General features: G+C 57.2%; 1 protein-coding gene across 5 annotated transcripts; it reads left to right on the top strand.

Annotated features, from left to right (window-relative positions):
* Nucleotides 1-981: 981 nt before the first annotated feature.
* On the top strand, nt 982-26,802 carry HCFC1 (host cell factor C1). 5 transcript variants are annotated; one of them, XM_012662026.1, is made up of 26 exons: nt 982-2,162; nt 8,153-8,301; nt 8,609-8,769; nt 9,456-9,664; nt 10,611-10,695; nt 11,269-11,375; nt 12,875-13,054; nt 13,133-13,492; nt 13,792-13,952; nt 14,528-14,725; nt 15,076-15,300; nt 15,460-15,564; nt 15,769-15,988; nt 16,299-16,441; nt 16,563-16,701; nt 16,926-17,146; nt 18,090-19,572; nt 19,871-20,034; nt 20,678-21,122; nt 21,498-21,824; nt 22,023-22,141; nt 22,238-22,375; nt 22,767-22,952; nt 23,642-23,942; nt 24,602-24,665; nt 24,839-26,802. In XM_012662026.1, the coding sequence occupies exons 1-26, from the start codon at nt 1,970-1,972 to the stop codon at nt 24,876-24,878; spliced, it is 6,123 nt and encodes a 2,040-aa protein (XP_012517480.1). In that variant the 5' UTR covers nt 982-1,969; the 3' UTR covers nt 24,879-26,802. The 5 variants fall into 5 exon arrangements, with proteins under 5 accessions (XP_012517480.1, XP_012517479.1, XP_012517478.1 ...); XM_012662025.1 differs by having other exon boundaries at nt 21,495-21,824; XM_012662024.1 differs by having other exon boundaries at nt 20,546-21,122.
* The last annotated feature ends 206 nt before the right edge of the window (nt 26,803-27,008 follow it).

Below are 27,008 nucleotides of genomic sequence, written 5' to 3'. Positions count from 1 at the left end.
ACCATACGGGTATTTTGCCTCTCTCGCTTTGCAGGGGGAAATTCAAATCTCGAAAAAGGGCGGACCCGAAAAGCGGCCGTGCGCCTGCGCGCGGGGCGGGGCGCGGGCCCTGGGAAGCAGGCGGGGCGGGGTGACGTGAGGTTACGCGGGTCTCTCCTGCGGTCACCCGCTTGCTTCGGGAGCCGCCGGCCTGGCTGTGCGCTCTGCTGCCGACCGGGCGCAGAGGGCCGGCGAGGGCGGCCCGCCTCATTTTGCTGGGACGCGGGCCGGGGCTCCTGTGGGCGGGTCCAGCGGGCCTGGGAGCCTGGGAGCGGGCGGCGGCTCCGCCCCCGCGTGCGATCAGCCGCCTTTTTGCCTACTCTCGCCCCGCCTCCGGCTCCCCTCAGGGCGGGCCTTGGCTCGCCTACTGCGGCTACTGGGTGTGAGGGGCGGGAAAACGCCCGCTCCCCAGCCGTAGGCGCGACCGCAGTGTCTCCTCTCCGCCATCCTTAGCAGCCTGTGCCCCTGTCCCCACTTCTGGTTAAAGGCAACTCCTTGGGCGTGTGTCCCTTTAGCGACCCGGGAGACAGTTCCCAAGGGGGGCGGGGCCGAGCGCATCTGATGGGTTCGCATTCTCATCCGGGCATTCCCTAGGTGCCGCCGCCGCCATCTTTGTTTTGTGCTGAAAGTCTCTATTGACGCCCGCAGACGGCCGGGCGAGGGGAAGTGGCAAGATGGCGGCTCCCAGGGCGGAGGCGTGGAAGCGCACTCGGGGGCGGGCGGGGAGGCCGTGGGGCGGGATGCGCCTGAACCTGACCTGAGCGAGGCTTGAGCTCTAGCCCAGCGCGCAACGGCGCCGGCCTCCATCCCCGCCGCCAGGCTACGCGGGGTCCTTTAAGAGGCTTGGGCCCAGAGGCGAAGCGGTGCGAGGGCGGGGGGGATAAGCAGTGACGTCAACGGGCTCCGCCCCCTCGCCCGACCGCCGCCGCCATGTTTAGTTGTTACTTCTTCACTCAAGATGGCGGCTCCCAGGGAGGAGGCATGAGCGCCCTGCCGTTACCGGTCCTACTGCCGTACAGTTGCCACTTCGGGGCCTAACTCTGGCTATTTGGAGCGGCTCCTGTGGGAAGGAGTCATAAGGAGGGAAGTGAGGATCGGACACTGCCTTGCGTTTGGTTTGCAGTGGAAGAACTGACCCAGGAGTAAGAGAATAGGGGGGAAGGGAAAGCTAGTCTCAAGATGGCGGCTCCCAGGGCGGCAGGCGCAGCCTGAGCAGCAGAGGCGGACTAAGGGGAGAGGTGCGAGACCTCACGAGCCGTACGGCGCCAGCCCCCAAGCAGCCCCCGAGAATTCGAGCTGGTTCCACCGGCCTCCGGCGCGTTTGTATTCCTTAGGAGTGTCGAGTCTGTTTCGGGAGCGGCGGCTGCACTAAGCGCTGGGCGGGGAAGCAGGACGGTCTCAAGATGGCGGCTCCCACAATTGTGGTCTGAGCGCCGGCGGGGCTGGGACGACCGCGGCGCTAGTGGCTCCTTTCCACCCGCCCCGGAAGCCGGCCAGTGCTGGGGACTTGGGGGTGTGGGAACCGGGCCGGGGCTCCGCCATTTCCGGCGAGGGAGGGCTACGACTGAGGAAGGGAGGAGAGAGAGGCGCCTCAAGATGGCGGCTCCCAGGGCCTCCCGCCCGAGCTTGTAAGCGGGAGTGCCCGGGCAAGTAGTCAGGGCGACGGGACTCGGCGGCCTCCAGCTTCTCGAGCCTAGGCGGTGGACAGTTTCGGGACGCTCTTGAGCAGACGGGGTGAGCAAGAAGAAGGGGAAGAGCCGAAGAGAAGGAGGGTAGTTAAGATGGCGGCCTCCATGGAGTCGTCCACCGCTGTGTGAGGAATCGCTTCTCCGTGAGAGCTGCCTTAGACGAAAGGGGGTGTGTGTGACAGGAATTCAGGGGCTCCCTTCCCGCTTGTTGACTTCTTCCCACCGCACCGTTTCCCGGAACTATGGCTTCGGCCGTGTCGCCCGCCAACTCGCCAGCGGTGCTCTTGCAACCCCGCTGGAAGCGAGTGGTGGGCTGGTCTGGTCCGGTGCCCCGGCCCCGCCACGGCCACCGCGCTGTGGCCATCAAGGAGCTCATCGTGGTGTTTGGTGGTGGCAACGAGGGAATAGTGGACGAACTGCACGTGTACAACACGGGTGAGTGCAAAGCCCGCTGGGTCTTCAGATCTTTCCCTGCCTCCATCTCCTCCCTCTCTCTTTCCTCCCTCCCTCTTCCTCTTCCCTCCCTCCCCCTCTTCCCCCTCCTCCCTCCTTCCTTCCCCTCTTCTCTCTCCCTCCCATCTCCCTCCTCCCTTCCCCCTTCCCCCTCCCTTCTCCCATCCCTCCTTCTCCCTCCCTCCCCCCTCCTTAGCCTTCCGCACCCCTCCCCAACCGATCTGCTTTCCCCTTTGCTCTGACAGGCTTCTATGCTTTTCCCTGATGATCTCCTGGTTCTTAACCCCTTTGACTCTTCTGTGTCTGAGGGTTGCTTCTCCTTAGTTGAGAAAAACCCTCTAGTCCAAGTGGTGAGGGCGAGGGGGTGTTGCTAGTCGTGGTGACTTAAGACATACACTGTTACCTGGCAGGCTGGGGCGGGTGGATGTGTCCCCTTGGTGCAGACAGAGTCTTCCCTCCCTCCCTCTGCGCCTGCTCAGCTCTCCCTCATCTCTAGTGCCCGTTCTGGAGAAATGGCAATTTCTAGATTATAGATTAGCTGTCTCTAGAAAAAAGGAGGGACGCGCTCTTAACTGGCAGCCTTTAACGTCCTAATCCGACCTGGGTTATGTTGGAGCCTTGGGGACCTATAGAATGGGCAGCAGTCTGCCTCCCCCTTAGACATTTACTTCTGCATTGTATCTTTTCAAATCATCTCTTTTCCTAATCTGGTGCCTTCTGGTTTGCAAGATGAATTCCATTTATTTCTCAGCAGGCTGGGTAGTCCTGTATCTCACCTCTTCTGTGAGATCAAGGGGGTTGATCCCACCCGTTCAGCCTCCTCCTAAAACCCAAGCACTTGGTAGTTGGGAGGAAGGAGGAACCTCTCCCTGTCTCCAGGTATCACTGATGTGCTGGCTGGCTTTCTACGCTTCTCCCTCATGGAAGCCACATACCGTCCCTTGCCTGGTGGCCTTGCTCGGTCTCTAGGGCAGAAAGCTGCTTTCCATGGCAGCTTTGTTGCATCCTTCCCCCGTGGTAGCCACTCGGCCGTTTTGTACACCTAGCACGAGGTCAGGTCCTGGATAACCTGTTGACTGGCCCTGAAGGAAGGGTCTCTGGGAGTTCTGTTCCAGACATGGTAGCTTGTTGGGTGCAGGAGAAAGCCCCTGCGCTGGACCTTGGGCTTTAGGAAGCTCCTCCTTAGCAGGGAGGCCCGTCTTCCAGCACCTTCCCCCTTGCCGTCACAGCTCACAAACCCCTTTCACTCTGTGTCCATCTGGCGATCCTGGGCACTTCCTCACACCTGAAGACAAGCCCTTTGTGGGTGGGCTTCATGTTGCCCCCAGTGGCCTGTCACTCTGGGGGTGGAAAGTTAGTGGAGCTGCCTGGAGGGAGAAAGTTGGTTTGAGGAGTGGGCGGTTGGAGCTGGGTTCTTGGTTGGAGCTCCCTTCCCGACCCTGCAAGGCAGAGAGTTCAGGCCTCCCTGCACGTTGTAGGTTATTGTCCCTACCAGGTTGACTTTGAAAGGCTGGTGAGCTTTTTCATTCTGGTTCTGTCAGCACCTGTTGCCTCTGGGGAGCAGGGCCTTTCTCAGTCCCTCCTGGGGATGGTTGGTGGTGCTCTTTGCCAGCCTAGGCAGCTGCAGTGGCAGGAATTAGCCCAGTAAGCTGAGGCCGAAGGGAAGGGATACAACTTATCAAGTGGTAGGGCTGTTTTTAGAGATGTCATCGCTGTGAGCAGCACCATCTCAGCTCCTTGGACCGACTTTGTCTTCTCATAAGCCCTGGAGCAGGCTCCCTGGCAGGGAAATGCAATTTTAGAAAGTAGGGCAGGGGCCTAATTACAGTCAGCTCCAAAGTCCACTGCCTTGACTTCCTGGGGCCTCTGCATATTCATTAGTTTATTAAAATGAATTGACCACTTTGGCATTAATGAATTACCAGTCTGCAAAGACAGGTTGTGTATAAGAGGGTAGCCAGCCTTTCAAAGGGATGCTTGAGTTGACGCCCTGGGATCCTGCAGGGTAGCATTTTGGAGACTGTCATAATCAGTTCCTTGGGCAACCCAGCTCCCTACTCTTTATGTGCTTCTTATCTGTTACTTTGCCTTTGGCAGCTGCCCGCTGGGCTCCAGCCCCTCTCCAGCTGTGGTGATGAGCCCAGCAGCTGCCTCTGCAGCTTACCTTTGTTTTGTTTCCTTTTGTTTTGTTTTAAATGAGGTCAGGGCATAATCTCCGCATACCTTTGCCTCTGTACTTTTCCTTCTGTGGGATCAGTCCTCAAAAAGACTTGCCCCTTTGGAAGCAGATCTGATCTGGAAGCACTCCCTGTTGTTAAGATAAGAAAGCTTCAGGGGTGTGTGTGCTCTTCACTGTCTTGGTTAGCTCTGCATTGGGGTGACAGGTGGGGGGAGTGTGTGCACTTGAAGGATGTGTATGTGAAAGTGAGAGAAGAAGCAAGTGCGTGTCCTTCAGCAGCAGTTGCCACAGTGGCTGTGGGACACTTCATTGGCCTTTGGGAGGTCATAGGGTAGCTACTGTCCTTGTCCCCAGGGAATTTTATTTCCACCTGGTAAGCCAAAGAATTCAGAGTGCTGTCAGAGTTGGGGTGCTTGCCTAAGACCGTTTTTGCCTCAGTGGTTCTTTAATGTCTGTGGACTGTTAGAGCTGGAAAGAACCTCAGAAAACGTCTAGTGGAACTTCCTTGTTTCTGCAGATGAGGAAATTGGGGTCTAAGAGGGGAAGTGACAGGTCCAGGGTCACCCTACCAGCTGGTGGCGGAATTGGGCGGCAGTGCAGACCTTCACAGAGACTGTTTCCCCTGTCTGTTTCATCGGTTAATAGGCTGCAGGCCACCACCTTTGAAACACCTCCCTTTTCCTCTGTCCCTGTGTCTAATTGGTCCCAAGTCAACCTGGTATCAAATTTGTTCCCCTCCATTCCAGGTTCTCCTAGCTTCTTACTGGGTTCTTACAGTCACTTCCTGATTGGCCCTGCTAGTTTCATTTGTTGGGAAATTCTGTTCACCCTTCAAGGTCTGGCTCAAATGTGACCTCTTCTGAGAAGCACTTTTCCCTCCTGTCCTCCCCACCAATCGCCCTTGTTCTGTGCTCCCAAGGGCCAGGCTTGGTTCAGAACTCTTCAGGGGTATTTGTCCCATCGTAGGAGAGGGTGCACAGCCTTCCTACCAGATGGGGAGTATGAATACGAGAGTGATCTCTCTGTGCCTCCCAGCACCGGGCATGGTGTCTGCCACACAGGAAATGCTCTGATGTGACAGATCGAACAAAGAGAAAGGCAATTCCTCAAACTTGTCCATCTGCCCTGCTGCCTGGGCATTGGTTTCTAGGTGGTGATGGGGCAGCAGCAACTGCAAGTAGAGCTGGCACCATGAAAAGGGGTGGGGGAGCCTGTGAAATGAACAGCTAGGATTTCAGTCTTGCTGAGGAGGGGGAAAGTAGAGTGGTGTTTGTCCCACACAGGGTCCTGCAGAAGGATGGCCTCCTTTCCCCAAACTCCCCTCTCAGCTGAGAGCCAGCCTGGAGGGTGATGATAAGCCAGAGCCTATCCAGAATGAGGGGCCCAGGCATTGGGTTACATGGATGCCCACCCCCCTCCCCCAGATGATTAAGGGAGACTGAGAACAGCTGTGGATTTGAAAGACAGTGTGGAAGGGGAGAAGAGCTCGCTTGCTGTGTGCCTTCAGGGGACTCAGAGGTGGGACTCTACCAGGAACTGCAGTCCCTGGCAGACTTCTCTTGATGGGATGGGGAGGGCCCCTGCCCTACCTGGAGTATTCTAGAATGAGATCAGCACCTCTTGGTTCCCATAGAAGGATCTGGTGATTGGGAGCCCATAGGTCACTTCTAGCCTGGCCAGCTGGGTCAGTGATCAGGGTATGATGGGAAAGCCACAGACTGATCCCATTTGCCATTTAGCTTTGTCCCAAATCCTAATTGATGGCCCCATAGCTATGTGCTTTGGCCATGGGGGTACTCAGGTGAGTGAGGGTGGCTGGTGGCTGCCTGTACATGGGACCCTTGGGTGGGCACATACCGATCATATCAAGTCAGTGACAAGGTTCTTGTCTCTCTGTCTCTGTTTTACTCTGTAACCTCAGGTAAGTTACTTCCCCTCCTGGGCTCTGTTCCTTTATCTACTGAGAGAGATTTCTTTCTGCTCTCCCCGCATTCACCAAGGTCCACGGTAACTCGCGTGGGCTCCTTCCAGGGATTGTTTGTGCAGGGTTGATCTGCCTCAGCATCAGAAATCTGCTTTTCTTGGGTGGTTTTTGCACTAGGAGTGAGAGAGGCGGAGAGCCTGGCCCTGGGCGTGTGCGTGTGTGTGTGTGCGTGTGCGCGCGCGCACAGCAGCGCCAGTGTTGCACCTCAGCTGTAGGGAAATGGCAGAGGAGCTCCGGTGCGAGGCATGCTGGAGTCCCAGTGACTCAGCTGAATGGCTGCAGAGACCCACAGCCATTTTGGACGCACCTGGAGAGCTGGGTGCTGGTGGGCAAGGGGTGGCATTCTTCCCTCTTCCCTCGGAGGAGCCATGACTGGACAGCTGTGCTTTTGCTGAGGGCAAGCCTTGGCAGAGTCGCGTGTTGAGCCCTGGGGGTGACAGTGCAGGATGTGGGGCAATGTAGTAATGACCATGGCTAGCCCCCTTTCCCCAGATGCACCTGAATAAGGAAAAAAACAGATGTTTTTTCTTTTCTGTGCTCTCACAGTGCTTTTGGTCACCAAATTAAATGTTTTTCATATTGTATCACAGCATCCCTGTGTGGAAAGTCAGGCCGAGAAGCAGTGAGCAACTGGCACTGGGCCATAGAAGCCTCCCAAGTTCCCTCCACATGGGGACCCCCAACCCCCCGACCCCATCAAATCCCAGGAGGAACACTCTTGATTCTCCACTCGCATGGAGAGGCCCTTGCCCCTTCTCTGCCTGTCCCAACCCAGCCTCAGCTCCTTCTGCAGTCTGTTCACTCAGATCTAACCAAAACCAGCGTAGCGGCATGGAGTCAGATGTGCATCTGGCCCCTAGCCTGGGATTTTGGGAGAGAGTGGTGTGGTGTATCCTCACCACAGGGACCCCTCAAAGGAGGAGGAGATTTTCCAGGAAGTCCTGGCACAGCAGGTATGAGAGGGGAATGAGGACACAGGCTCCCTGCTCCCAGCTTAAAGGCTGGGCCCTGCTGTCTTGGGGAAGCCAGGCAGTGCCTGGAGTCTGTTTTGCCCTATTTCTTGGTGGTCTCCCCACCCCCACAGGCTTTTGAGAAGCTTCTGTCACAGAAGCTCTGCCCAGTCTGCCACCTCTGGCTTGTGAGAGTAGCGAGTAGCATAGGCAGGCGCAGCAGTGGTGGGGGAGGGGCGCTGGCGGTACCACAGAGCCTGGGGACCATCACCTAGGAGACGAGAGAAGGCCTCGGGAAGTCAGCAGAGATGAGGGAGGCCCCGTGAGGTCAGAGCACAGACTGGTTCTTGTCCGTGTGGCTCTCCCCAGCCTGCAGCAGTCACTCTTTTGGCCACACAGAGGTGCAGCCGTGGGCTCTGGTTGTCATGCCCCTGTGGTACATGGAGAGAAACCTGAGCCACAGAGAGTATTTTGGGTATAGAAGTTTATTTCTGATGACCCCCCCCCCCCAAGCGGTAGGGGAAGGAAGTCAGTGGCCAGATGCCCAGACGCTGGTGAATTATCTTGGTCAGTGACTTCCTGCTTGTTTAGATGACCATGATGAGAAGCAGGGTAGTCACAGGCTGTTTGTGGTGGTCTGAATTCGAGGGGTTTGGAAAATGGCATGGATAGAGTGGCCAGAGCTGGACGCTGATGTGCGGAGGTCCAGGCTGATGGAGCCCCTGTAGAGACAGGGTGCTGGCTTGGCCCTCTGTCTGGCCAAGTTTGAAGGTCAGTGGATTTGGGGAATAGGAGGAATGGGGGCTCTGGTTCTGGGAGCTCTGGGGTATGCTAACTTCTGTTTCCTTTTCATCCCCAGCAACCAACCAGTGGTTCATTCCAGCTGTGAGAGGGGACATCCCTCCTGGGTGTGCAGCATACGGCTTTGTGTGTGATGGGACTCGCCTGCTGGTGTTTGGTGGGATGGTGGAGTATGGAAAATACAGCAATGACCTCTACGAGCTCCAGGTAACAGAGCGGAGAGCCCTCAGGAGCTGCCTCTTCCACAGCCCTGGGTTCTTACACTGCTGCCTCGCCCTGCACGACCTTCTCCTAGCATTCCTCATGGTAGTGGCCTGGGGGCTTGGGTCGAGCAAGGAGGTGGAGGGGCCACCCTGAACTTGGCTAGCCTCAGAGGAGAAGGCAGGGCCCAGACAGCTCCAGCAAGGCTCACCCCTCACCCCAGCCCGTCTCCTCCCCACAGCGCAAGCTGCCCCAGGCCCCTAGTGGCAGCCTCCCCATCCCAGGGCTCAGTCTCCAAGTCTTGACTTTGCAGGCAAGCCGCTGGGAGTGGAAGAGACTTAAAGCAAAGACGCCCAAAAACGGGCCCCCTCCATGTCCTCGGCTCGGGCACAGCTTCTCCCTCGTGGGCAACAAATGCTACCTGTTTGGGGGTCTGGCCAATGATAGCGAGGACCCCAAGAACAACATTCCGAGGTGAGGCTTTGTCCTTTCTCTCTGTGGAATCCCACCAGGGCAGTTGTGCTCAGGCATGTGTTGGGCCTGTGGGATCCTGAGGTCTGTGTTGACTAACCCCACCGCAGCCAAATCCCCTTCCCACACTGGGTTGTAAAATGAGAGGTTGGCACTAGATATCCTCTAAGGAGGTTTCCAAAGTCTCTAGCCTTGAGCAGGCCTTGTGGGAGGAGGGCTGGGCCAGGAGGTAGAAGCTCCCTTTGTCTTGGGCTGGTACCTGCTCCTCAGACCTGGTTTAGAGCTGGTGGCTTTCCTTCTCAGCCTCTGCTGCCTACAGGCTTCCTGATGGGTATTTTCCAAGGGCCTTTCTGTTTGGAGGTAGCCCCAAGCCAACACCCCCTCTTGCTCTATGGAGGCCTTCGTATAATGCCCAGCTTTGTGTGTGCATGGCAGCCCAGAGGGGCTGCTACTGGGTGTGAATTTGAGACTGCCACACAACCTCATACACCCCAGCCCTCTGCTCCAGTTGGACTCACCCTAGGGAGCGTCTGGCAGCCTTTCCTCGGGAGCAAGGGTAGAAGAACTTGGGAGATCACAGGGCCTTAGCCCCTTTATATGCCAGGGAATTGACTATTCGCTGATAGATAGCCACTGAAGCCTCTGGCTCATAGAGTTGAGGCTGGCCATAACTAGTCTTTCTTTATCAGGTACCTGAATGACTTATACATCCTGGAATTGCGGCCAGGCTCCGGAGTGGTAGCCTGGGACATCCCTATTACTTACGGCGTCCTGCCCCCACCCCGGGAGAGTCACACTGCTGTGGTCTACACTGAAAAGGATAACAAGAAATCCAAGCTGGTGATCTATGGAGGGATGAGTGGCTGCAGGCTGGGGGACCTCTGGACCCTAGACATTGGTAAGTACAGCAGTGGACAGAGGTCTGCCGGTTGGCTGATCTCACGAGTGGTCTTGTCAGGTGGTGAGGTGGGGCTTATAGGGCAGTGGAGCATCCCACTTAGCTCTTGTCTCTTGTCATGCTCGGGTGGGGGGTAGGATCCTAGATCGTCCCTAGGTTTGGGGCTGTTATCCTTGCCCTGCAGTGGTGGCATTGCTTTTAAGAAAGAGCGAGGCTCAGTTGCCTGAGTTGGTCTGCTAGCTTATAGGAGAATAAGGGGAGACATTGAGGTCTTTCTAGAATGGAATTATCTTGATTTGGGTAGCATTAGTCCCTCTTGACTTAGCAGTAGCCAGACTGTGTGAGAGAACTAGTGCATCTGGTCTGACTGTTGCAGTGTAATTGGATGTCGTTAAACCGTTAGGCCTTTGGGGGCTACGTGGGCAGGTAACCAGGCAGTTGTATCAGGAGTGGTTGGGAAAGATTGCTCACCACAGGTCTCTGGAGAGCTTTCCAACAGGAGAGAGTAGATGTTGGTTATGCTGTCCCATAGATCAGAGTAGACACTCAAGAGAAGCAATGTAGTGTGGGAGAAATTTCCAACAGTGTTTCCTGAAACGTCTGTAGACTGAGGTGGTGCACGGATGAATGCATTCGTGGAGAGTAGAGAGCGAAGCTGGCACAGCTCAAGGTGAGCTTGTTCCGACAACAGTGCCAGCTCAGAGCAGGTGCTCTGTACATATTTGAAGAAATACTATCGCTAGGATGGTCAAAACCACTTGGAAAACACTGGCATCTGGCAGCTACGACAACATTCAGAGGGTCTGCCAGGGGTTGTGGGGAGGCCAGGGATGGAATTATCACACTGGGTCAGAACCTGCCTTCCCGAGCCTTCCCCAAGTCCAAGGAACGTCCTAGGTCTGATCCAGCGCGGGTAACCCTTTCTCCTCTCCATCTGTGTGCGCAGAGACTCTGACATGGAACAAGCCCAGTCTCAGCGGGGTGGCTCCTCTTCCTCGCAGTCTCCACTCGGCAACCACCATAGGAAATAAGTGAGTGGCTATTCCCTCGTCTTTCTCCTCTCTAGCCTGGCCCCGGCCTCGCCCCCACAGGGTTCTCTGTCAGTTTGTTATGACAGTCTTTAAGGCCTGTGGACTCCTCTTCCCTGCTGGGCTGGCATTCGGCAGCCCCATGTTTCTATTATGACCCTGGGGGACCAAGAGAAGACAGAGTCAGGGTAGAGGGGGCCACACACAAGCCCAGCCCAAGACCCTTCCTGGGCCTGTGAGGTTCCACCCCATCAAGGGTGGAGACTGTTCTAGATCTCTACGCAAGCAGCTGGGTGTCTTTGTGAGTGCCAAGGTCCTAAAGGGAATCTAGGAACGATGAGAGACCAAGGTGAGCTTTAGATGAGCCAAATGGTGGTTTTTTTCACAGTAGAGGTGACACAGTTCTTGTGAGGGCTGAGCCACCAGGTAGGAGAGGGCCGCCTCAGAAGGCGTTGTGCATCTGGGGGACTCTCCTAGGGGAGAGCTAGATGGCCGAGCTCTAGAACTGGGTAGGAGGGATGCCTCTAGGTTGGCACCTCCTCTACAGTCCTCTCCCACTCTTCCCTCCCCTCTCAGAATGTACGTGTTTGGTGGCTGGGTGCCTCTCGTCATGGATGACGTCAAAGTGGCCACACATGAGAAGGAGTGGAAGTGTACCAACACGCTGGCTTGTCTCAACCTGGGTATGGCCTCCTGGGGCTCGGAGTGGCCTGCGGGAGGCTGCAGGAGGCTGACCCTTCTCAGCCCTGAGAGCTGCGTGGGGTGTGCAGGGAGCGAAGCCGGCCCGTGGCACCCTCTAGAATCTGCCAGAAGTATCCAGTGGGCAGAGCGCTCTGAAGTGATGCTCCCCTTTACGTTTTTGAATAGGCTCTTCATACATGTGCTCTGACAGCCAAACGTCCAAAAGCATACAGTGCAGAGCCTCCCTCCCAGTTCTCACAGGCAGCCACACGGGTGGTTTCTGTCCACCCTACAGGGGCTCCTCTACATAGATGAGCATTAGCCATAGGTCCCTTTAAAAGCAAACAGCGGCCGGGCGCGGTGGCTCATGCCTGTAATTCTAGCTCTCTGGGAGGCCGAGGCGGGCGGATTGTTTGAGCTCAGGAGTTCGAAACCAGTCTGAGCAAGAGCGAGACCCCGTCTCTACTAAAATTGGAAAGAAATTAACTGGACAACTGAAAATATATAGAAAAAATTAGCCGGGCATGGTGGCGCCTGCCTGTAGTCCCAGCTACTCGGGAGGCTGAGGATTGCTTGAGCCCAGGAGTTTGAGGTTGCTGTGAGCCAGGCTGACACCACGGCACTCACTCTAGCCCGGGCAACACAGTGAGACTTTGTCTTAAAAAAAAAAAAAAAAAAAAAGCAAACAGCGATGGCAGCCTGCTGCACACGGTGCTGTGCCTGACCCTTTTCACTGTATCTTGGAGATCACTGCACTCCCCACGCAGCGAGCAGCTTCATTCTTTTGAATCGCTGTTGTGGTGCTGTGACACGCGCAGATGCTGCTCTGTGAGTATCCTTGCACCATTTCCACCCATGTGCAAGCATATTGGAAGGGTACAAACCTAGAAGTAGAGCTGCTGTCAGATGTTGCAGAACCACCCCGCACAGAGACTGTACCAACGTAGACACCCCCAGCGGTGCCTGAGTTCCTGGAACTGGCCCTCGCCACGCAGTCAGACCGCTCTTTGCCAAGCCTGATAGGTGGCTGAAGCTCCCCACTGGCCAGACCCCTGCCCCGGCTCACCTTGAGCCCAGCTGCAGCGGGCACAGAAATCAAACTGCCAGGCGCTGTATGGTTTAAATTTATATTTCTATTATTTTGAGTGAGAGTGTGTGTTTTTTCTTAAGAGCCTTCTATTGCCTTTTCCATAAATTGTGATCCCCTCTGCCCAACTCTCTGTGGGTTGTTGTACTATTTGACATGCAAAAAGAAGACGTTTATGCACTTCAAATAGTTTTCCTAGTTTGTCGTTTGTGGCTTATAATTTTATTTTTTACAGTGTTTTTTGCCATACAGAGTTGGGTTTTTGGGTTTTTTGTTGTTGCTGTTTTTGTTTTAGTAATCTGCCAGCTTTCTGGTTTTAATTTCCCACCCTGACAACAATAAAACAGGGGGCAGCTGAGGGTGGTGGGTTTTCTCTGCCTTCCCTGCTGACTTCCCCTGTGCACCCTCCTCTAGATACCATGGCCTGGGAGACCATCCTCATGGACACGCTGGAGGACAACATTCCCCGGGCTCGAGCTGGCCACTGCGCGGTTGCCATCAACACCCGCCTGTACATTTGGAGTGGGCGTGACGGCTACCGCAAGGCCTGGAACAACCAGGTCTGCTGCAAGGACCTCTGGTACCTGGAGACAGGTAAGGTGCACTCCTGCTGAGCCCTGCTACAGCCTGGAGCCTCAGCTTCCCCTTCTCACCAGCTGTGTTCTTCAATAGAAAAGCCACCGCCCCCAGCCCGGGTACAGCTGGTTCGAGCCAACACCAACTCCCTGGAGGTGAGCTGGGGGGCAGTGGCGACAGCCGACAGTTACCTTCTGCAGCTCCAGAAATATGACATTCCTGCCACGGCTGCTACTGCCACCTCCCCCACACCCAATCCAGTCCCGTCTGTGCCTGCCAACCCTCCCAAGAGCCCTGCCCCGGCAGCAGCCGCACCTGCTGTGCAGCCGCTGACCCAAGTAGGCATCACGCTCCTGCCCCAGGCTGCTGCCGCGCCCCCAACTACCACCACCATCCAGGTCTTGCCTACGGTGCCCGGCAGCTCCATTTCCGTGCCCACAGCAGCCAGGACTCAAGGTAAACCGGGCAGCCGGGGCATTGGCAGGTAGGGGCTGGCCTCCGGGGAGATTCGGTGACTAGTGGGGACTGCTGCTGAACAGACAGCAGGCCTGGCGGGCTTATTACCCAGTGCTCCGGGGAGGTTGCAAGCTGAGCCCTGTCTGTGGGGGTGATCACTCAGGGCACAAAGAACCAGACTCACAACACAAGCAGCTCAACAAAAGTAGTTTAAGTCTGTGTGCTGAACTCGGCAAAGGGGCTGGGAACCGTTGTGTGGAAGATGGCTTGCTGATGGCCAACCCCTCTTCTCTCATCAGGTGTCCCTGCTGTTCTCAAAGTGACTGGTCCTCAGGCTACAACAGGAACCCCGTTGGTCACCATGAGACCTGCCAGCCAGGCTGGGAAAGCCCCTGTCACTGTGACCTCCCTGCCCGCTGGTGTGCGAATGGTTGTGCCGACACAGAGTGCCCAGGGGACGGTGAGGAGCAGTTGCCGGGCTGGTGTGGGGTGGGGGTGGGACTTCTGGTGGTCCAGTGGAATAAGTGGAACGAGTACTGGCGGGCTTCCAGTCCCACCTGGCTCTGGTACTGTGCGTCCTGTGCCTTCCCATCTATAAAGTGCTCATGGTGAGATCTCTGGCAGGGTCACGGCAAGAATCAACTAATGCCTCCAAGGGCCCTAACCTTCTGTCTGATGCTAAGGGCATTTTAAATGTGGACTTTCTTGTTCAGAAGCCTGAGGGGAGAATGCAGCCAGCTGGGTTTGACCCAGGCCCATGAGAAATGAATTAACTGTATTTGGCTCTGTGGTCTTTAAAAAAGATCTAGCGCTCCTGGCCAGCTCCTGCCACTGGGGTTGCTGTGCCCAGTTGGGGAAAGGCCTCCATGTGTGGGACCAGGAGAGCAGGGTCTGGAGTAGGAAAAGCTGAGAGATGGTGGCAGTATGGAGGCTTCCTGGAGCAGAGCTGAGGCCTTGGGCAGGTTCTGGTGAGGTCCTCAGCGCCGGGAGGTAGGTAGCACTCCCTGGGGCTCACATGCCTTGTACCTGCTACAGGTCATCGGCAGCAGCCCACAGATGAGCGGGATGGCTGCGCTGGCAGCTGCAGCTGCCGCCACCCAGAAGATCCCTCCTTCCTCGGCACCCACAGTGCTGAGTGTCCCAGCGGGTACCACCATTGTCAAGACTGTGGCTGTGACACCTGGCACTACTACCCTCCCGGCCACTGTGAAGGTGGCCTCCTCTCCAGTCATGGTGAGCATCTTCTGGGCCAGTTTTAGAGCCAGCAGCCTCGGAGCTAGGGGCTCTGGTCACTGTGATGGGATAATAGCGGTCACTCTTTTGGGCTTTGTACCAACCCATTTGTCCATAATTGGTGCTTGCTGTGGGCTGTAGAGTAAGCTGTCGCCATTGGGTGTGTGGCACCCTTAGGGTAGACTTCTGGTGGTTTATTCTGTTCCCTTGTTAAAGGACAAGCTGTTCTGCAGCTCGGGATGGGGAGAAGGGGAAGCATCGAGGCCAGAGCTGTGGGCCTGCCGTGGACGTTCCAGGTGGTGGCCCTGTGTCTCTCTGCCTTGCCTGTCACTGGTCTCTGCCCCCTCCAGGTGAGCAACCCAGCCACCCGAATGCTGAAGACTGCAGCCGCCCAGGTGGGAACATCTGTCTCCTCTGCCACCAACACATCTACCCGCCCTATCATCACGGTGCACAAGTCGGGGACTGTGACAGTGGCCCAGCAAGCCCAGGTGGTGACCACAGTGGTGGGCGGGGTCACCAAGACCATCACCTTGGTGAAGAGCCCCATCTCCGTTCCAGGAGGTAGTGCTCTGGTGAGTGACGAATGCCACCTGGCTGCTGGTGACAGCTGGCAGGCCACAGCGACTGCCAGTGGTAATTCACTGCCCTGGGCCAGCTCCAGGAGAGTCCCAGACCAGAACGTGCCCTTACTTGGTTTCCGGATCACTCCTTGCTCCATCCTTTCTTTTCAGATTTCCAATCTGGGCAAAGTGATGTCAGTGGTCCAGACCAAACCAGTTCAGACTTCAGCAGTCACAGGCCAGGCGTCCACAGGCCCTGTGACTCAGATCATCCAGGTGAGCTCTTGGTCCCTGCTGGAAGTGGTCCCCAGACTGCTGCATAAGCAAGAGTGGGTACTGGGCCAAGGAGAACACTTGTGTCACTGCCTACAAAAGGTCCCATGAGCACATTGGCTCCTCAGTCCCAGCACCTACGATGTCCATACCAAAAATTCCTTCCCAGCAATGATGCCAGTTCACCCACCTGCTTCCCCCTTTCAGACCAAAGGACCTCTGCCAGCGGGGACAATCCTGAAGCTGGTGACCTCGGCGGATGGCAAGCCCACCACCATCATCACTACCACGCAAGCCAGTGGGGCAGGGGCCAAGCCCACCATCCTGGGCATCAGCAGCGTGTCCCCTAGCACCACCAAGCCCGGCACAACCACCATCATCAAGACCATTCCCATGTCGGCCATCATCACCCAGGCGGGCGCGGCGGGTAGGGGCCTCCCTTGCGCATGGGTGCTGGCGAGTGACTGTCGGGATCAGAGCCAGCAGGGGCAGTGGAGGCTGGGGACAGCTCTCTGGTTTTTGGTTTCTCCCTTTCTTCACCTTCTCCTTGCCCTTTTTGTTTGGTTTTAAGATTTGTAGAGAGATGGCAGGGCTATGGCTATGATTGGTAAAGCTTCATTTTAATCTAGGGCAGAGAGCAGGGGTAAGTGCTTGCAAAGGGGGCCCGAGGAACACAGGAGACGTGGGAAGCCATCACAGAGCTTGTCTTCCCTGGGCCCCCACTCTCCCCCATCTAGGTGTGACCAGCAGTCCTGGCATCAAGTCCCCCATCACCATCATCACCACCAAGGTTATGACTTCAGGAACGGGAGCACCTGCCAAAATCATCACTGCTGTCCCTAAAATTGCCACTGGCCACGGACAGCAAGGAGTTACCCAGGTGAGGTGCAACGGGCCCTCTCCTCTACCCAGCATTGAGTACAGTCCACCCTGGTAGGCCACATGTGTCCTCCTGACCGGCTTGGGAGTGACATTGGTGGCACTTTCCTTTGGTGTTCCAGGTGGTGCTGAAGGGAGCCCCTGGACAGCCAGGCACCATCCTCCGCACCGTGCCCATGGGGGGCGTCCGCCTGGTCACCCCCGTCACTGTCTCTGCCGTCAAGCCAGCCGTCACCACGCTGGTTGTGAAGGGCACCACAGGTGTGTAGCCCGTAGGCCAGGGTCTCAGTGGCTGGATTCCAATCCCTATGGTCTTCTTGTGACCGCTTCCGTGTAGTGTGGCTGGGGGAGGATGGCAGGTGCTCTCCAGAGTTTTCTGTTCCCAGTGGCTCCAGAGTGCCCAGTACCCTATCTGGGGAGAAAAATCTGCCTGAAAGGAGGTAGCATCAGCAGGCCTCATTCTACTTCTGCCTCCTTTCCTTTAGGTGTTACAACTCTAGGCACAGTCACAGGCACGGTCTCCACCAGCCTTGCTGGAGCTGGGGGCCATGGCACCAGCGCCTCCCTGGCCACGCCCATCACTACCTTGGGCACCATTGCCACCCTCTCAAGCCAGGTGATCAACCCCACTGCCATCACCGTGTCAGCAGCGCAGACCACGCTGACAGCGGCCGGCGGGCTCACCACTCCCACCATCACCATGCAGGTAGGGTGGGGTCCGAGGGCACGGGTGCATGGCAGTGGCCTCCACGTGAAAGCACGTGAGGATTGCGCTCCCTGTGTCCAGGCTTTCCCTGCAGGCGTCATTCTGCTGCTGTGTATAGATATTTTCTCTGCTGTTGCGTAGTCCTTGGTTCATAGTCCCTCGTGGTGAGACATCATGTCTTAGCCATATCTGGTGTTTGAACACCAGGTTCTTTTTCTTGTTATAGAGCTGCGGTCCCCAACCCCTGGCCCTGGACGGGTACCGGTCTGTGGCCTGTTAGGGAACAGGCCGCAGAGCTCCGCCATCCCCCCACCCCATGCCCTCATCTGTGGAATAATTGTCTTCCATGAAACTTAGGAACAAGGGTTGGGGGTGCACAGCAGGGGTGAGCAGTGGGCTAGGGTTAGTATTTCCAGAGGCTTCCATGGCTGGCATCACTGCCTGAACTCCGTCCCCACCCCACCCCTGTCCTTGGAAAAATTGTCTTCCATGAAACCGGTCCCTGGCGCCAAAAAGGTTGAGGACCTCTGTTATAGAGGATTTAACAATTTATCTCCATATGCACATGGTGTTTTTCTTCACTTCATACATTTTCTTAAGCTGAATTCCTGGAAGTGGTGAAGTATCTGGTGCTGGCCTTTGTGCATTGTGGGGGAGTCCGTTCCCCACCGGAGGGCTTAACTCCTGCCTGGGCTCCGTCCTCACTTTGCCCACTCCCCACTGCCCCTTCCCTGTCCCAGTTGCCTTTGAGGCAAGGTGGCACCTCTTTCCTGGTGCCACCGAGCAAGTCAGTGTCTTGAAATCACACGGCAAGTGGGTATTGTGTTTGCCAGGGCTGTGTTTAGGAGCAGAGTCAGTAGTCCAACTGGTGCAGGTGACAGTGCAGGGAGGGAAAGACAGAGAATTGCAGCACCAACTCTTCTGGTCTTGTGTCTCCCCCCAGCCTGTCTCCCAGCCTACCCAGGTGACTCTTATCACAGCACCCAGCGGGGTTGAGGCCCAGCCCGTGCACGACCTCCCTGTGTCTATCCTGGCCTCTCCTACTACAGAACAGCCCACAGCCACAGTCACCATTGCCGACTCGGGCCAGAGTGATGTGCAGCCTGGCACCGTGACGCTGGTGTGCTCCAACCCACCCTGTGAGACCCACGAGACGGGCACCACCAACACAGCCACCACCACTGTTGTGGCTAACCTTGGGGGCCACCCCCAGCCCACGCAAGTGCAGTTCGTCTGTGACAGGCAGGAGGCAGCTGCCTCTCTTGTGACCTCAACCTTGGGGCAGCAGAATGGTAGTGTGGTCCGAGTCTGCTCAAATCCGCCCTGCGAGACCCACGAGACGGGCACCACCAACACCGCTACCACTGCCACCTCCAACATGGCTGGGCAGCACAGCTGCTCAAACCCACCCTGCGAGACCCATGAGACGGGCACCACCAGCACTGCCACCACGGCCATGTCAAATGTTGGCACCAGCCAGCAGCGAGATACCCGCCGGGTCTGTGTGGCCAGCAACCCCACTGTGGTCCGGATCAATGTGGCCACCGGAGCAGTGGAGGGAGCCCAGGGTCCTAAGCCCCAGTGCCAAACCCGTCAGACCAGTGCAACTAGCACCACGATGACTGTGATGGCCACCGGGGCCCCATGCTCTGCCAGCCCGCTCCTTGCAGGCCACAGCCCGGCTTTTATGCAGTTGGCGTCTCTGAGCGGCAAGGTCGGGCCGAGTGGCTCCGGCAGCAAGGACGTGCCTGTGGGGCGCCAGCTGGAAATGCATCACACCCACACAGCCAACACCCCCACCATGGCCCACCCCAGCCTGGCTGCTGGGGAGCCCGGCACAGCACAAGGGGCCCCTATGCCTGCGTATGAGAGCCCCCAGAGCAGCGTGCCCAGCACCACCGTGACTGTGACAGCCCTGGAGGCGCTGCTATGCCCCTCGGCCACCATGACCCATGTCTGCTCCAACCCACCGTGCGAGACCCATGAGACAGGCACCACCAACACTGCCACTACCTCCAATGCTGGTAGCACCCAGCGGGTGTGCTCCAACCCACCCTGTGAGACCCATGAGACAGGGACCACCCACACAGCCACCACCGCCACCTCCAGTGGGGGCATAGGCCAGCCTGAAGGTGGGCAGCAGGTCCCTGCCGGCCACCCTTGTGAGACACACCAGACCACTTCCACTGGCACTACCATGTCGGTCAGCGTGGGTGCCCTGCTCCCCGACACCACCCCCTCCCACAGGACCCTGGAATCTGGCTTGGCTGCAGCAGCACCGCCCAGCGTCACCCCGCAGGCTAGCACCACGTTGCTGGCTCCTTTCCCAACACAGAGGGTGTGCTCCAATCCCCCCTGTGAGACCCATGAGACAGGCACCACGCACACGGCCACCACTGTCACCTCCAACATGAGCTCAAACCAAGGTGAGTGAAGGCAGCTGGCCTGGCAGTCGTGGGCTCCTAGGGCTCCCAGGGCTGGAGGGCTGAAATGATGGCAGAAAGATCTGTTCAGACTTGACATCCCTTGGCTCCCAGTTTACCAACAGGGTGGGCTAGGCCTTTCCTGGTCATGTCAGGCACATGTGGGGTGTCTCCAAGAGATTCCGTCCTGTCTTCTCTGGCCTTGCTCTTGAGGATGGCATAAGCCTGCCTGCAGTGTGGTAAAGCCAAGTGGAGGCCTCGCGGCTCTTGCTGAGCAGCCTTCTGCCTGTCACCCCTGCAGATCGCCCCCCAGCCGCCAGCAATCAGGGAGAGGTGGAGAGCACCCAGGGCGACAGCGTGAACATCACCAGCTCCGGTGCGATCACAACAACCGTGTCCTCAACGCTGACGCGGGCTGTAACCACCGTGACACAGTCCACACCAGTTCCTGGCCCCTCTGTGCCAGTAAGAGCCCAGGGGGCCCATTTCCCTCCTTCCTGCCTGCGGTGCCTTTGGCCCATGCTGTTCCAGAGTCACACACCAGATGTCGCTCTTGCACCAGGCATGGTGCTGCTCCTTGGTCCCTTTTCCAGACCATAAAAGGGCAGCCTCAGTGCCTGACAACGCAGGAGGCAGGACTTTGATAGTCCTCGGCACCTCCGGGGCGCTTTTGTTTCCATCACTGTTTCCCATCGCTTGTCCTCTCACTGTAGACTGTAAGATGAGATGGTCATCTAGCCCAGGAGGCCTCTGTGAGGATGGGTTAAACTTGACCAGGGATCTCAAGGGCCCCCCACCCTTCATGCTGCCCCGTGAACTACTGTCCCCCTCCCCATTTAACATGGGGTCTAGCTAGCCTATCAGGAATGAAAACTCAGGCCTGCAGGGGAAGGTGAAGGCTGTCTTGCTTCTCTGCGCCACTGCCTGGTCTGTTCTCCCTCCCCTCCCCTCTGACGGGGCTTCTCTCCCTTTCTAGAAGATCTCATCAATGACTGAGACTACCCCAGGGGCTCTGACTACCGAAGTCCCCATCCCGGCCACGATAACAGTGACTATAGCCAACACAGAAACTTCTGACATGCCCTTCTCTGCTGTTGACATCCTGCAGCCCCCAGAGGAACTCCAGGTCTCACCAGGGCCTCGCCCACAGCTGCCGCCACGGCAACTCCTGCAGTCTGCCTCCGCACCCCTGATGGGGGAGTCCACTGAGGTCCTGTCAGCCTCCCAGACCCCTGAACTCCCGGACGCCGTGGATCTGAGCAGCACAGGGGAGCCATCTTCAGGCCAGGAGCCTGCCAGCTCAGCGGTAGTGGCCACTGTGGTGGTCCAGCCACCTCCACCCACACAGTCTGAAGTAGACCAGTTAACACTTCCCCAAGAGCTGATGGCTGAGACCCAGGCAGGCACCACCACCCTCATGGTAACAGGTCTCACCCCTGAGGAGCTGGCAGTGACTGCTGCCGCTGAAGCAGCTGCCCAGGCCGCAGCCACAGAGGAAGCTCAGGCCCTGGCCATCCAGGCGGTGCTCCAGGCTGCACAACAGGCTGTCATGGGTAGGTGCCAGCTGGGATCCATGAGGGTGACACAGGCCCTTCAGGAGAAGTGACAGCCCTAGACAGGGCTAAGGTGACAGGCAACAGAGCCAGCCTGAGGAGGGCCACTCCCTGCAAGGGTGGCATGAGTCAGACATGATAGAGAAGATGGGCACAGTAGGCCCCAGGTGGGGTGGGGTTAGCACCCTGGTAGGAGCCAGGGCCCTTCGGCCAAGGCTTAACCTGCAGTGGGGTGTGGCTGGAATAAAAGTGGTCAGGGAAACAAGGTCTGCAGGGACAGCTCTGAGGGCCTCCATCAGGGACATTCATCTCTGTCTACTGGGACAGGCACACCGGCCTTCCCTTTTAGAAGTGTGTTTCTCAACCCTGGAGCAGGCACTGGGGAGCCCATGGACACTTCCGAGGCAGCGGCGGCTGTGACACAGGCGGAGCTGGGGCACCTGTCAGCTGAGGGTCAGGAGGGCCAGGCCACCACCATCCCCATTGTGCTGACACAGCAAGAGTTGGCCGCTCTGGTGCAACAGCAGCAACAGCTGCAGGAAGCGCAGGCCCAGGCCCAGCAGCAGCACCACCACCTCCCCACTGAGGCCCTGGCCCCTGCTGACAGCCTCAATGACCCGACCATCGATAGCAACTGCCTCAACGAGCTGGCTGGTGCTGTCCCCAGCACTGTGGCTCTGCTACCCTCAACGGCCACAGAGAGTAAGCAGGGCCGTGCCCACAAGGAACTCTGTTGACTAGGGAGAGGTGTTTTGGCTGAGGATGAATCGGTGCTAGAGCGGCTGGGAGGTTTGCAGGGGAGAAGGGGGGCAGGTCAGGTCCCAGGAGACCCAGGTCCCCGAGGGAGTTGGGTGTCTGGAGCCCCGGAGCCTTTCCCACTGAAACTTCCTTTCTTCTCAGGCCTGGCTCCATCCAACACGTTTGTGGCCCCCCAGCCGGTTGTGGTAGCCAGCCCAGCCAAGCTGCAAGCTGCGGCGACCCTGACCGAAGTGGCCAATGGCATCGAGTCCCTAGGCGTGGTGAGTCGGGTGTGATGGGGGCCCTGGGATTGGGAGTGGCAACACTGCCTCGGGGCCCTGGGAGCTTCATCCCATCTCCTCCTCTCTGTCTTGCAGAAGCCGGACCTGCCACCCCCGCCCAGCAAAGCACCCGTGAAGAAGGAGAACCAATGGTTTGATGTGGGGGTCGTTAAGGGCACCAATGTAATGGTGACACACTATTTCTTGCCACCAGATGATGCTGTCCCGTCAGATGTAAGTGTCCCCAGGAGTTGATACCTGCCCTCGGATGGGTGGATCTTGGCTTTGCTGCCCTGAGTGGGCGCTGGCAAAAAAAACTCCATCTTTGGGCCAACTTGAATGGCGGGAAACCTGAGGCCAGCCAGGCAGAGCCCCTGACCCCTGAAGCAGTAGAACTGAAGTGAGAGCTTTTGGTCCTTCCCAGCAGCGTGCGGCCGCAGTCAGCCTTGTCGTGAAGGGGCAGCCATTGCTGATCTCTTTCCTTCTGCCTCATGGTCGCCACAGACCTATGACGTTCCTGGGAGAAACTGCTGTGCTGGCCTTAGAACTGACTTCTTGATAACGGGCTTCATGCCACTTTGTTTTCTCTCTGTTTTCCTGTTCTTTTTCTGTTCTCTTTCCCCAGGATGACTCAGGCACTGTCCCCGACTATACCCAGCTGAAGAAGCAAGAACTGCAGCCAGGCACAGCCTACAAGTTCCGTGTTGCTGGGATCAACGCCTGTGGCCGGGGGCCCTTTAGTGAGATCTCAGCCTTTAAGACATGTCTGCCTGGTTTCCCAGGGGCCCCTTGTGCCATTAAAATCAGCAAAGTGAGTCTTGCTGTGGGGTGGCCTTCTGTCCCCAGTGGGTCTCCTGCCTGCTTGGAGCAGAGCAGACCTCAGCTGAGGGGAGGTCTGCAGGAGCAGAGCCAGGTGGGGCTGACTTGGAATGGTCCCCAGGATGTGGCCAAAGTTGGCAGGGCCTGCCTTTGGTGAACAGAGGCTGCTGCCTGTTGGGTAATGGCAGGAACCCTGGCTCTGTCACCAGTTGCCAGGGTGACAAGGGCCTCAGCCTCAAGTTTCTTCCTGTGTAACCTGCCAGCTGAGTGTCCACTGTGTGCCACACCTTGGGCTGTTTAGCATGTTCTTTTATCTAACCCTGGCAACATCTGAAGGAGATCTGGGTCCTGTTTTTAGCTCCATTTTTCAGACGGGGAGCTGAGGCACCAAGGGGCTAAGTGACGAGTCACATATTAGGTGACAAGAGTAGGTATAGGAAAGCTGTGTTTTGAGTCCCAGTTCATTTTATTTCTCCTACGCGGGGGCAGATCTATTTGAAGCTCTTTGAATTTTGATGTAGAATATCTCCATTGTGTCAGGGGAAAATGGCTTGACAGAAGCATGAGAAGGCAGGCAGTTCTAGAAGCTTTTTGCCCCCTCTGTTGTTCCGGGTACAGGCAGGAAAGACTATGACCACAAGGAAGAAAGTAAGGCTTTACCTTCTGCCCCCTTGGTTCTAGAGTCCAGATGGTGCTCACCTCACCTGGGAGCCACCCTCTGTGACCTCCGGCAAGATCATCGAGTACTCAGTGTACCTGGCCATCCAGAGCTCGCCGGCTGGTGGTGAGCCCAAGAGCTCCACCCCGGCTCAGCTGGCCTTCATGCGAGTGTATTGCGGGCCCAGCCCCTCCTGCCTCGTGCAGTCCTCCAGCCTCTCCAACGCCCACATCGACTACACCACCAAGCCCGCCATCATCTTCCGCATCGCCGCCCGCAACGAGAAGGGCTATGGCCCAGCCACGCAAGTGAGGTGGTTGCAAGGTGAGTGTCATTCATGGGGTTCCTTGGGCAGCTTCTGGGAAAGGCACAGGGAGCCTGGCATGGCACGAGGCTGGGACCGACTGCAGGAGTCATCTCCATCTGAGCTGTGTTCCTACAGGCTGTCTCCCCTGCCTTGTCCTGAACACCCCACCCTCCCCACCGGGGCAGCTGTGGAGTAGGGCAGGGCGACCCAGATCCAAGTTGGACTTAGGAGTCTGGGGGTGTGACAGCATAGGGCGCTATGGAGTGTCTTGGGATCCTGGCCTGGGGGTGCAGGGAATGCTTGCCCGAGGTGTCTGAGGTAAAAGATGGAGGGAGGGCCCCTGAGGCAGAGCCCAGTGGTGGAGGGGCAGGGTGGCATTTTGGGGGAGAGCTCAGCTTGGGGCCAGGGAGGCAGCGAGAGGTGGGGACTGAGCCGAGAGGGTTTCTGAACCTGCGTCCAGGGTCCAGGGGCAATCAGCGGGGAGGGGCACCCTGTTCTGGCCCCAGGCAGCGGTGTGCAGGTGGCTGGACCTCCGGAGCAATCCGCCCCCATCCCCAGGCCCACCATGCTTGTGGCTTGCAGTCGCTGCTTGTGCTGTTGTGGGGGGTGGCAGGTGGGGAGTGTGTATTCCCTGCTCTTGTTTTCTCGCTCAGCCTTTGTCCCTTGTCCCTTTCAGAAACCAGTAAAGACGGCTCCGGCACCAAGCCAGCCAGCAAGCGGCCCCTGTCCTCTCCAGAAATGTAAGCAGGAGGCCCTTTCAGGAACCTTCTAAGGCTGGGGGTGGAAATAGTAGGGCTCGGGCCCTCATCAAGTGACTGGGGGAGCGTAACCGGCCGCTGATGAGTTCTGCGTTGGTCCTGCAATGCCATTAGGACCCACGCTGACTTTCTCCCTCCCTTTTCTGTCATCCAAGGAAATCTGCTCCAAAGAAATCTAAGGCAGATGGTCAGTGAGAGGACGCTGGCCAGCACCTGGATTCTTCTCCAGACCCCCGCCTCACCCCGCTTCAGGAACCACCCACCAGGGCCTGCCTCTCCCACCCCTCCCAGTATTTGCACTTCGCTGTCACGAGCCACTGGCCGCCATTCACTCTCTCCCCCCTTTCTCTCTCTCCCTGTTTTAAAATGACCTAAAGAAAGCACATTTTACCTTGCTGTTGGGAGAAAGCAGAGGCAGGCTGGAAGGAGCAGCGAGCCAATGAGAGAATAGGGCTCCTACTGTCTTCTCCCCGGCCGAGCAAGACTAGAGAGTTCCGAGACCTCTGAGGGAGAGAAATTGGAACTTACAGAAGACAAGAAAGCACCCACACTTCCAAGCTTGCACGCTTCAGGGTTCATTGCCCTTGGCCCGAGGGGGCAGCCGAGGGCTGGGTGGGGGTGGGTGAGGGGAGGTGCCCTGGCCCCTCCTCCGAGAGGCTTTCCCGGCGCCCTGACCTAGGCATATGTCTGGTTCTATTTTACTTTGTTGCCCTTGTGTTTCAGCCACCTAACGTCCCTTCCTCAGGCTTATGCAGCCCACCCTGCCCGGTGTCCCCACAGGAAGCTCACACATTTTCTCAGAGGCCTTCATGCTCCTACTTCTCCCCTTCCCCCTTTCCTGTTTAAAAAAAAGAAAAAAAAGGAGGAGCCTCATGGGGCCTGAACAGCGTTCTGTGAAAAAAAACCTCCCAACGGGGCTGGGAGTAGCCCCCACCGAGCCTGGCTTCAGCCCTGCCTGGCCTGAGGATGGGGCCACATCACCAACTGCTGCGTTTGTTGTATTTTTTTAAGTTGAAATTGATGAAGTTAACATTTTTATTGTAATTTTAGCCTTAGCGTGTGGGGTTTTGTCCCTTTTTTGTTAGCTGTGTACAGAATGTGTATCTTTCTTTTCTTTTTTTTTTCTTAGTTTTTGTTTTTTACTTTTTTCTCCTTGGCTAATCCTTGGCAGGGATCTTTGTGGAGGAAAAGCTGGGGGCAGCCGTGGCAGGAGAAGAAACTCTCACGTGGGGCCTGGTATTCACTGCCCAGCCTGATTTCCTGTTGCTGGCCCCTGCCCCCTGCCCTTTGCCTGTACCCAGGCCTCTGGAACAAAGGAAGAGTGAGCTGTCAAACCTCACTCTGCATGGGTGATTGCTCTGCATCTATAGGGGCAGCCTGAGGGTAGGCTAGAGTCTTTGTGTCCTGGATTCACAGTTATCCACAGTCCCTGGCCAGAATTGAGGCTGAGAAGCCCAAGGCCCTTGGCAGCAGCAGCTTGGAGATTCTGACGCTCTGCACTGCTGCTTTCTGTAGCACCCCCCGCCCCCCTAGTTTTAACAGAAAGGGGGCGGAGAGTGGAGGGAGACTAGGACTCCTGGAGGCAGGCCAGGAAGAGCACGTGTGGTGGTGTCTGCAGGGGAAGCTGGGACACCAGCCATCAGCTTTATGAACCTGCAGCATTGTCCCAGACTGGGCCAGTCTTCCTAAGGGCCAGACTTGGGGTGGGGTTCTGCTTGGAGTTTTCTGCCCCACACCTGAGTTTTAGGCAAGGTGCAGGGCTTGCAGGCAGGTCATGGAAGGATTTGAAATGAGCACCCAATCTTTCAGCCCCCCCATCTCTGCCTGGAGACGCAGTGGTAGGGGAGTGGCTCCCACCTCTGGCCCACGCCCTCCAGGGCCTCTGGTTTGTTGTATTATATTTCACTGTGGAAAATGTCACGTTTAGTCACCTTGGAACCCACTCACCTGGTCCCATTGTTTTACCCCAGTCCCTTCTCCCAAGCACCCTCTGATTTCTCGTTTCTGAGAACAGTGCGCCTGTTCACTATTGTAGAGTAACCCCTGTGACTCGATATTACCATAGTGCGATGTCGTTTTGTGCTATTTTGAACAATTAAAAGACTTTTTTTGAAATAACCACCTGGTGTCACATTGTGTCCCGGACTCCTGGGCCTCTTGCCGCCAGGGTCTGTGGGTGAGTGGGATCCTGCTTCCCAATTGTGTGCCCAAAGCTCAGAAGCCTTCGGGGCACCCCCACCCCCCACCCCCCGCAGCCTGTGGCCTTTGGACCGAGTCACACCAGGCTGTTGCAGGTCCCTCAGTGGCAGCTGCTGCTGGCTCCCT

The sequence above is a fragment of the Propithecus coquereli genome, unplaced genomic scaffold, assembly GCF_000956105.1.
Source record: "Propithecus coquereli isolate 6110/MARCELLA unplaced genomic scaffold, Pcoq_1.0 Scaffold748, whole genome shotgun sequence".
NCBI classification, from domain to species: Eukaryota; Metazoa; Chordata; class Mammalia; order Primates; family Indriidae; genus Propithecus; species Propithecus coquereli.
The sequence above is the reverse complement of the archived record's forward strand: the minus strand, read 5'-3'. Positions and strand labels throughout refer to the sequence as shown.